The 10,682-nt window shown below is 32.1% G+C and overlaps 1 protein-coding gene across 1 annotated transcript; it reads left to right on the top strand.

Annotated features, from left to right (window-relative positions):
* The first annotated feature begins 2,946 nt into the window (after positions 1-2,946).
* LOC107842448 (sodium/hydrogen exchanger 2) lies at positions 2,947-10,481 on the top strand. Its single transcript, XM_016686299.2, has 15 exons — positions 2,947-3,277; positions 3,590-3,882; positions 3,987-4,105; positions 4,909-5,006; positions 5,115-5,174; positions 5,269-5,315; positions 5,433-5,627; positions 5,762-5,808; positions 8,011-8,077; positions 8,211-8,311; positions 8,419-8,520; positions 8,626-8,764; positions 8,848-8,910; positions 9,021-9,104; positions 9,735-10,481. Exons 2-15 carry the CDS (start codon positions 3,709-3,711, stop codon positions 10,050-10,052), a joined length of 1,614 nt encoding a protein of 537 aa, XP_016541785.1. The 5' UTR covers positions 2,947-3,277; positions 3,590-3,708; the 3' UTR covers positions 10,053-10,481.
* The last annotated feature ends 201 nt before the right edge of the window (positions 10,482-10,682 follow it).

The following is a 10,682-nucleotide window of genomic DNA, read 5'->3' as shown; positions in this document are numbered from 1 at the left end:
GTGAATTTGCTTTTTGACTTGAAATCATTATCTAAAAAATATTGATATTTTATTACGTATTATATAATAGTTGTAGTTATTGGGGGTATCCAATCTTATAAATATTTCTTATTCACTGAGTTTTTGTGATTTCATTTCTTTTTTGTTTCAAGTTGAAGCGCTTAGAGAAAGATTCCCGATTAACAAGATTCTAATCTATTCACGATTAACAAGATACTAATCTATTTTAATTTTTCTTCTCAAGTCCATGTATTCGTATTTCATGAACATCATATTCAATACTAATGTATTAAAAAAATATCATAAGAACTATAAATTAAAAAAAAAGGGATGACAAGCTTTAAATTAAATGTGGAGATTATTTATATTTTATTCATTTATTTTAAATTTTTTATTTTTCTTTAGTGAAATCTAAATATGGAATACTATTTTTTTAATTTATTTTATGTGTAAAAAAATTTCTTTATTTAGTTGCGCGAAGTGCAACCAAGTACCCTAGTGGATAAATAAATGAGTCTTCAACAAAGCTATAAACTTCAACCCCTACACACTAATATATGACTAACGTGCAAAGAATCAAATAGAAATGTGTTATATATATATTAGATATTGAAGGTTCGTGCAATATATATTTTTTTAGTTTCAATTTATGTTACAAAAATAAAATTTAGTTAATTAATTATATTTTAAATATTTTTTTTTAGATATTTTAAGTTATTACATATTGTAATTTATAATAAATTTCTTATATTATAATTTACTATTTTAAACTGTTAGCCATAATAATTTATAATGCTCTCCTTGTCTAAACTTTTGTGGCATTAATAGTTCATTATATTTTTAAAATAATTTAATTTTTTAATTATTGTGATTTATAATACTTTTTATTCTATTTTAATTTAAGTGACACTGATATAATTTTGAGAGTCAATCAAATATCACGATTGAAGTCGCAAAGAAAACATGTCTTAAATGACTTATAATAACTTATTAGAAGTGATACAATAAAATTACTACAAAAAAATAGTTGTGAAAAAAAATTTAAGCAGGCTGCATATAAGATGTCAAGTTAGTTTAAAACATCAATAGTTATTATTTTTTTTGGTTTATTTTACCCTTTTTATCAATTTTTTTTTTTTTGATTCTTAGACGATTCACGATAATTAATTAGAGACAAAATAGTAAAATTATGGTTGAAACAACTGAAACATACATGTCATAAATGTCTATTTTATTTTTTTATTAAAGTTTTTTAATTTTTTAATATTTAAATGACATATAATAATTAATCAGGGGATAACTTATTAGAAGTGATATAGCAAAATTACTATAAAAAATAGTTGTGAATTTTTTTTTAGTGAGACTCATATATGTCAAGTTAATTTAAAATATCAATAGTTAATTTATCCTTTTTTTGTTTATTTTATCCTTTTTATTAAATATTACTAATTTTTATAATATTTAAATAACTTATAATAATTAATTAGAGATAAAATAGTAAAATTACGGTTGAAGCAATTGAAACAGACATGTCATAAATATCTATTTTATATTTTTTATTAAATATTATTAATTTTTTAATATGTAAATGATATATAATAATAATTAAGACTGATATAATAAAATAATGAAGAAAATCCTTAAATTCACTTAATTAATGATGGTGTAAAATATTGATTTAGTCCCCAAAAAATAGATTTCATATTTCAAGATACTAACTTTCGTCCTAACAAAATTATTCTTCTCCAACAGAAGCATTATAAATTTATAAAAATGTACTCTTTTTATCCTATTTATATGATACAATTCTAATTTTGAAAATTAAGCAGTTTAAGTTTGATTGTGTATTTGAGCATGAAATCTTTAAACTTTTAAAATAAAATTATATATTGAAAAACTATATATATATATAAATACTATAAACCATGATATTTGATAGTTTGAAATATTCAAAAGATATATGAAAATTTTAAAATTAAAGAAAAATATATTGCATCTAAAACTTTGAAATATGTCACGTCACAATGTAAATAAAGTGTTTAGAAGTAAATTATTGTTCTCTCCATTCGCTTATACTTTTTATTAATTTCTTAATTGAACTTTTATTTTTCATTATTATTTTTGACATATAATTTTTTTTTTAATATTTTATTCTTAATATTAATTATTCTTTCTTCAAATTAATTTTTAAGATATAATGTAAATATTATCTAATAGAAATATTATAATAAAATAATTATTATTAATTATCTTTTAATAAATATATAAATTAAAATATAATAAGTAAAAGCGACAGCAAAAAATAATCGGTCAAAATCCTTTAAGGTGTGTTAAATCTTTTTCCCCTGTAGTAAATAAAACAAAAAGAAAAACGGCATCAGCCGTGGCTAAAAGTGAGAAGTTGCATTAATACCTACACCCTAAGATTCGGAAGGACCACAATCATCGCCGTGGTTGGTCCCATTCTCCCTCTTCTTCTTCCCCATTTAAATAATAGCCGTTTCCTTTTATTCTAGTAACCCTTTTATATTTTTACCACATTTAAATTAAGTAGTAACATAAATTTTTATTTTTATTTATTTTTAGTAATGCAAATTATAAGTAATATTATAGATACATGAGACTTTTAATAATAAAATTATAGAATTAACGATATATAAAATTTACATCTGCTGTTTTGAGCTTAACTCATTTGTGCAAAACGGCTCACTCCTACTTTTTAAAACACCAGTACTTAAATCTTGCTTTTGAAAGACTACTACTAATTAGTCCTTAAAATAATCTCTTGATTAGGAAATTGTTCTTTTTTTGTTTACTTAAAAATGAAGCTCAGATTAAAGTGAAAAAATAGACACATCAGCATATGCTGAAATGAACGGTGATGATGAGTAGAGAAAGAGCAGTCTCTGTCTTAATTCCAGCCAAACTATAAATTACCCTTAAATTCCATCTGTCCTTTATCGCTCGCTCGGCTCGATCTTCTCTCCTTACTATATCTCTCTCTTAATCATTTGATTTAGAATAGAATAAAATTAAAACTACAACTTTCCTCTGTCACTTGTCGCAATTGTTTCTCAATTTGACTTTGTCCCCACTTTCCTTCCATTTTGCTTTCATGTTTTATTCCAGCGCTACAATTTCGTGGACTGATTTTTGTGCTCAATTTAGCAAAAGACGCTGCTGCTGAATCTGCAGCAGTTTGAATTTTTGCTAAACATCTGAGATCCGATTGAATTTCCAGTGGTTTTAATCTCCCGTTTTCACTCCAATTTTCATCGTAAAGTTTTTGTATTTATCGTCATTCATTTTATGTTTTTTTCGTAAATTTATGATATGAGCTATGCTTTGATGCGATTACAAATGGTAATTTGATGAAATAAAGAAAGAATATCGATGAGTTTGATTCATGTGGCTAGTTTTGATCCTGCCTTGTCATTTTCTCTCTTTTCTATTTCTTTTTTTTTTTAATTTTAAATCCACACGACGCCACGTGATTGTCTATAGCTGCATTTATACGCTTCTATATATGTGGATTTTTGAGAATTTATTAATTTTAGGATTTGAGAATTGTTTAATTGGTTTGTTGCAGGAATCGTTTGGATTGGATTTAAGGTTGGATTGGGAGTTGGAAATTCAGTTGTTGAAAAAGAGGAAACTTTTATTGTGATTTTTCTTAAGGCTTTTGTGAATTGAGGATTTACTGAAAAAATGGTGTTCGACTCTGGGATGTTGCTGGCAAGTTTGAACAGATTATCAACTTCTGATCATCAATCTGTGGTGTCAATAAACTTATTTGTCGCACTTATCTGCGCTTGTATCGTGATCGGTCATCTATTGGAGGAAAATAGATGGATGAATGAGTCCATAACTGCCCTTGTGATCGTGAGTTCATTTTGTTGTTGCTATCGGTATTTTGTGTTTTTTGGTTATAGATAATGAACTGATATTTGTATTTGTATTTGTGGTTCCTCGCCTTTTGATGACAGGGTCTTTGCACTGGAGTTGTCATTCTACTAATAAGTGGAGGAAAGAACTCACATATTTTAGTGTTTAGCGAAGATCTTTTCTTCATATACCTGCTTCCGCCGATCATTTTCAATGCTGGGTAGGTATTGCATTTAAAATGTTGCTTATGCCATGTAGTCCATAATGTTTCTGTAGCATTATAGTTTGCAGTAAACAACAATAACTGCCCAATGGTTGCTTGGGGTTAACTGATGCATTATCTTGAAAGCTTACCTTAAATGAATTTTATCAGCTTTCATTTTCCCTCCTTCAATTATTTTCTTTTCCCGTACTATTATGATTTTCAGAAGTGAAGATATTCGTTAGTCAATCTTGTTCTTTAAGCTTGTCGCAATGCAGACTAAGCATGTTATGTAAATGGATAAGGGTAGAGGGGTGAGCCCAGTAATCTCGAGTTTTGAAGGCTGCAGTTGGTCTTGTTTCTCAATTCAGTAAAGAAAATATTACTTGTTCAAAATAGCACTTAAAGTTTGTTAATTGATGTTTGTACGAAAACAGATCTGCCGTTAAGTCTGGTTTGTACAACCATCTTTTGGCTTAACTATTAGTCTTAGTCGATTACCCCTTACTCAAAAGTTTCATCAAAACACTCCGCAATTTGATATTACTAATTATAATATATAGTTTTTATGGAAAAAATTTCCCACTATCAACCAAACAGCAAAAATCTTTTTCTCAAAGTATATTCTCCAGTAATACCAAACACGCTCTAATGCTTCTTTCTTTTACAATGTTGAAGTTCCTGTGGTCTCATGAACTCATTGACTTTTATTAAGACAGGCTACTCATTAGCATGTGATATTTGTTTGATTTGACTTGAGTGTTAAATTGGTCAAAAGGATTGTGATGAGTTAGTTTTTTTCATCTTATTCTGTTCCTCAGGTTCCAGGTGAAAAAGAAATCATTCTTCCGCAATTTCAGCACTATCATGCTTTTTGGGGCAGTTGGCACCTTGATATCATTCATTATCATATCTTTATGTGTGTATTTCTGGTCTTTCCATCCTTTCCTTTTGTTTCCTCTTGTATCATAGAACTTATTGCACTAATGATTCACCCATTAGTAATAACGTCTATTTTCATGATCAGGTGCTATTGGCATTTTCAAGAAAATGAATATTGGAAACCTTGAAATTGGAGATTACCTTGGTACTTCTGCTGTTTCCTCTATGTTATTTATATTTTCAAAACTGTCATTGGTAACTTCTCCGCTTGTCTCTCATATATCACTGTTTGTTTCTAGCTATTGGAGCAATCTTCTCTGCAACCGATTCTGTTTGCACCTTACAAGTAAGTATAAGTTGCATTTAATAAAAAAACTACAAAGTCGTAGCATTGTAGGCTGAGTGCTGGTCAGACTAGCTACCCTCTAACTGATCAGGTATATTCTATTTGGAAAATGTGTAGGTGCTTAGTCAGGATGATACGCCCTTACTGTACAGTCTAGTTTTTGGGGAAGGTGTTGTGAATGATGCCACATCTGTAGTACTCTTCAATGCTGTCCAGAACTTTGACTTATCTCATATCAACACCAGAAAAGCTCTGGAATTAATTGGAAACTTTTTATACTTGTTTGCCTCGAGCACCATCTTAGGGGTTGTTGTAAGTCTCTCTCTCCCCCCCGCCACCCACCCACACACACATCACATGCTTGTGTGTCCTTATTTGTGACTTCGTGTTGTGTGTGCGTGGTAGTACTGACAGAAGAGTGACATTTAATTATTTCCCTGATGCAGACTGGTCTACTGAGCGCCTACATAATTAAAAAACTCTACTTTGGAAGGTTCGTATGTATTTTTACTTTCACGAATAAATATCCTTCTGTAACTCATTCGATATACATGTAAACACACGTTAGGACTTTGAGCATGATAATCTTATACAGAAATATTATAGAAAAGATACATAATGCGGGAGACATTATCCTAGAGAAGAGCGGGAATGCTAGTCGCGAAACGGGTTTCTACCTCCTTGCCCTACCCTATGTTACCGCAACTGTCAACAATGCAAAAGATGTAGAGAATATGTGGTAACCGTAATGGGCGGAGCGAGAGCCAATTTATAGAGGCTTAGACTTAAACTGATTTGTCCATCAAATAATGGGTCTATGGATGGGATCTACTAGTACCATCAGTTGCACGTAAAATAGATCTCATATATAGTGGTCATCATACACACCACAATATGACAAACAACTAATGCAAGTACATAATTTTGTGCTATATGTTACCTTCCATATATAGCTACATTAACAACTTACCATATCAGGTTCATAAGCTATAAAACATTTAATATTATGGTCCGCAATAATGTTTCATTGAGATTATCCCAATATCTCTAACAATAATGTATAGACTATACACCATTATAAAAGCAGGAAATTCATTAATGTATATTATAAACACTTAATTGAGCTCAGAATGTCAAAGCATCATAAATGCATCAATCATAAGTACAACCAAGACAAATTAATTGAACATGTTCTTTAAATGTCTTTGGCTTGTAAGCCCTTCGTTAATGGATCTGCAATCATGAGATCCGTTCTAATATTCTCTAGTGACACTCTTTGTTTTTGAACTTCTTCCTTGATGGTAAAGTACTTTAATGCCATATTTTTGGATCCTTTGGAGTACGTATCATTCTTGGAGAAGAATACTGTTGCAGTATTATCGAATTAATTTTCAGCGACTTGGTAATGGTGTTGACAACCCCAAGTCCTAAAATAAAGTTTCGTAGCTATAATGCATGATTTGTGGCTTCAAAACATGCTACATATTCTGCTTCATTTGTGGATGTAGCAGTGACAAATTATTTAGCACTCTTCTATGATACTGCTTCTTCAGCTAATAGAAACAATTAACCACACATGGACTTTCTAATGTCCACACATCTAGCAAAATCTAAATTAAAGTATTCAATACTTCCAAGTGATTAAATCTCCTGGACATGAGCATGTAACCCTTTGTTCCCTTTAGGTACCTCAAGTCTTTCTTTGCAGCTTTTCGTGATCAATTCCAGGGGTACTATGATACCTTCTTAGCATCCTGACTGCAACATAATATCCAATCTTGTACAAGTTTGAACATACATCAAACTTTCAACAATAGAGTAATGAATTGACTTCACTTCTTTTCGTACTACATCATTCTTCGGGCATTGCATAAGACTAAATTTGTCCCCTTTTTGAATAGGAACAACCCATGTTGAAACAGTTGTTCATGTTAAATATCTCTAGAACTCTTTCGACATAGCCTTTCTGAGATTTCTATCTCTATCACATAGGATGCCTCACCCATACCTTTCATTTCAAAATTCATAGAGAGAAAGTCTGTCTCACGCAATATGCCTAAATCATTAGCAACAAGTTAAATATTGTTTACATGACTAAAAATATAAACTTACTTCCACTAATCTTTTGGTATATACACCGATCAACAGTAATCTCCTTAAATCCAAAAGATGTTATGGTATCATTATATTTTATATACAATTATCGGAAGCTTGTTTGAGTCCATATATTGACTTCTTTAGCTTACACATCATTTGACCTTTAGAGAAGAGCGGAAACGTTAGTCGCGAAACAGGTTTCAACCTCCTTGCCTAGCCTTACGTTACCACAACCGTCAGTGGTGGAAAAGATGTAGAGAACTTGTGGTAAGCCTAATGGGGGAAGGGAGAATCATTTATAGAGGTTAAGACTTAATTTTGTACGTCCAAGTGTATGGACAAGATCTGTTCTTTATTAAATATTAATTATGGGCTTTACATTAATTGGGCCACAAATAAAATAATGTCTTACAATACATGTTAATGCTGAAGTTGGTAATTGGTGTTTGTGCAAACGACAGTCAAAAAAATTGACTATTGGTGTCTTCTTAGAATTTTTCTCTCTCTTAGATTGCAGAATTTAAGCTTATATGATTGACAAGAAACATGTTGTCTCTTCGTAAAGGACTTTGATTACTTACTTCTTGATGATCTCCAGGCACTCCACTGATCGCGAGGTTGCTATAATGATACTTATGGCATACCTATCATACATGCTTGCTGAAGTAAGTTTCTCGACTAAGTAGCTTGCTAACATTTTTCTCTGTCTGAAGGAAAGTCAAATCACTTCCTTTCTTGGAATATTTCTCTTTCAATAAAAGTTATTACTCTGAAAGTTTGAAACTATGTCAATTGCAGTTATTCTATTTAAGTGCAATCCTTACTGTGTTTTTCTCTGGGATCGTGATGTCTCACTACACCTGGCATAATGTGACTGAGAGCTCAAGAGTCACTACCAAGTATGTCATCCAACTTCCCGAACTATTTTGATGGAGTGTATTCAATTGCTCCTCTTTCTCCCGTGAGATGGTTTAATCCTAACATATTATCTTCATCTGTTTCCCAGGCACGCGTTTGCTACATTATCATTTATTGCTGAAATATTCATATTCCTTTATGTTGGTATGGATGCTTTGGACATCGAGAAGTGGAGATTTGTAAGCGACAGGTGAATTTCTATGTCACTGAAGTTCATCATATACTATAGGATTATATGCAAGTGGAAAAAGACTTACATTATTAATTTAATTTTTTTAAAAAAATCTATTTGCAGCCCTCAATTATCAGTTCAAGTTAGCTCAATACTGTTGGGTCTTGTTTTGGTTGGACGGGCAGCCTTTGTTTTCCCCCTGTCATCTTTGTCCAACTTGATCAAGAAGTCTCCAGAGGAGAAGATTAGCTTTAAACAGCAAGTATGTGCTAATAACCTGTTAGTTACTCTAAAAGTTCCTCAAATCATATGGTCTCCCATTATATCTTTTTGATGATTTTGCAGATTATAATATGGTGGGCAGGACTTATGCGAGGTGCTGTTTCAGTGGCTCTTGCTTATAATCAGGTAAACTACAATTATCCGATGTCACTCTGTTCAAGTTTGGTGGAACCTTTTTTTCATGTTGCATTTAGTCTTCGAAAGTTTTTGATGATTCCTTATTTTTATGCTTGCAGTTTACTAGGGGAGGTCATACTCAGTTACGTGGCAACGCGATAATGATCACAAGTACCATCACTGTTGTCCTTTTCAGCACAGGGGTAAGATTATATCTTTTTGTATACATTTAACATACATTCATGAAGTAGAGAAACATACAATAAAAAGCGTGCTCCTTCATGGTCATGAAATTGAGCATCTTAAGTTTTTTCTTCTGGAAACTTCAATAACATGCGCTTTCAAACAAAATTTTAGACCAGGCAGGCTGGCAACAATATTCCTCTAGCACTTGGCGGACACTTCTCTACTCGTGAAAGATTTAGAAACTTCTCAAAATCCATGTGTTTGACTGGTTATGTATGCAGCAAAATCCTCGGAACCAAAGTCTGTGCGACTCCAAATAGAAATTACAAATCCCTTAGTAGAGCTCTGTGACTCCAAATAGAAATTACAAACCCCTTAGTAGAGCTCTAATATTGTTGATGGTGGTCATGCTGGCAGTCTGTGGTAGCAGCATAGGAGTGAAATATGTCAGAAATGGTTTTAGGTTACATCGATGTGTACATTTTATTGAGAGTAACTACATCCTGATTCAAATGATGCATCCAAGTAATGATTTCATCTGAGACCTCATTCTTTCAACAAGAAACAATTCGAGAAAAAAGAAAAGACTTGAGGAAAAGTGGAACATTTTGAATGAGTTTTTACACTTTGTTTTTGGTCTTTTGCAGGTATTTGGGTTGATGACAAAACCTTTAATTAGATTATTGCTGCCCTCGCCAAGACATTTGAGCAGAATGATCTCTTCTGAACCGACGACCCCAAAATCCTTCATTGTGCCACTTCTTGACAGTACGCACGACTCAGAAGCTGATCTCGGCCAAAATGTACCCCGTCCTCACAGTTTGCGGATGCTCCTATCAACACCATCTCACACTGTGCATCGTTACTGGAGAAGGTTTGACAACGCATTCATGCGTCCTGTTTTTGGTGGACGAGGTTTTGTACCTTTTGTTCCAGGATCACCGACTGAACCAAGTGATCACTAGTTGCATTACTGGAGATGCTGATTGCAGAAAATCGGCCTTGGGGAGGGAATATGGCAGATTTTTGGTTTGAGGTTTTGCTTTCTGTTAATAGCTTTTGAGTGTTTCCAATGTGGTTAAAAAGGGGTTGTCTAGTTTATAGGGGTTGCAGATAAGTATATTCATTTGGGTGATCATGTTTTCAGCGCAGTTCTCGCTTTTGGTCATTGCTGACAATTTCTGTCGGAATTCCTAGGTTTTCTCCCCGACGGAGGTTTTCTTTGGGGGTTAATTTATCAGAACACCAAATAGGTGTATATTCTGAAATGCATGTGGCATAGCTACCTTAATTATCTTGTAAAATTCTGCTACAGGTTAGAGATTGGTTCTTGATATGTAGGTTTCACATGGTTGTAACATTCTTATTGCTCAGGAAAGTTGCTTTGATACAAATTCCTGGTGAATCCTCTTGGAAAATTTCTAGGTTAATTTTCGTTTGGTACACGACATAAGGTGGTAGGTGGAATATCTCATGATTAAGATTGATACTAATTTATACTCCCTCCCTTTCATAATAAATGAATTATTGAATTTTGGCACACAGATTAAGGAAAAACATTAAAGACATAAATTTAACATAACTTTTCATTTTTA

The sequence above is a fragment of the Capsicum annuum genome, chromosome 1, assembly GCF_002878395.1.
Source record: "Capsicum annuum cultivar UCD-10X-F1 chromosome 1, UCD10Xv1.1, whole genome shotgun sequence".
NCBI lineage: Eukaryota > Viridiplantae > Streptophyta > Magnoliopsida > Solanales > Solanaceae > Capsicum > Capsicum annuum.
Note: the sequence above shows the minus strand (reverse complement) of the source record. Positions and strands in the feature narration are given on the sequence as shown.

Bases quoted from the DNA above. Each gene is read 5' to 3' on its own strand.
- LOC107842448 (XM_016686299.2), top strand. From the start codon at position 3,709: ATGGTGTTCGACTCTGGGATGTTGCTGGCAAGTTTGAACAGATTATCA. The intron at 4,106-4,908 runs GTAGGTATTGCA...TCTGTTCCTCAG, and splicing joins CCGATCATTTTCAATGCTGG to GTTCCAGGTGAAAAAGAAAT. The intron at 5,809-8,010 runs GTTCGTATGTAT...GATGATCTCCAG, and splicing joins AAAAAACTCTACTTTGGAAG to GCACTCCACTGATCGCGAGG.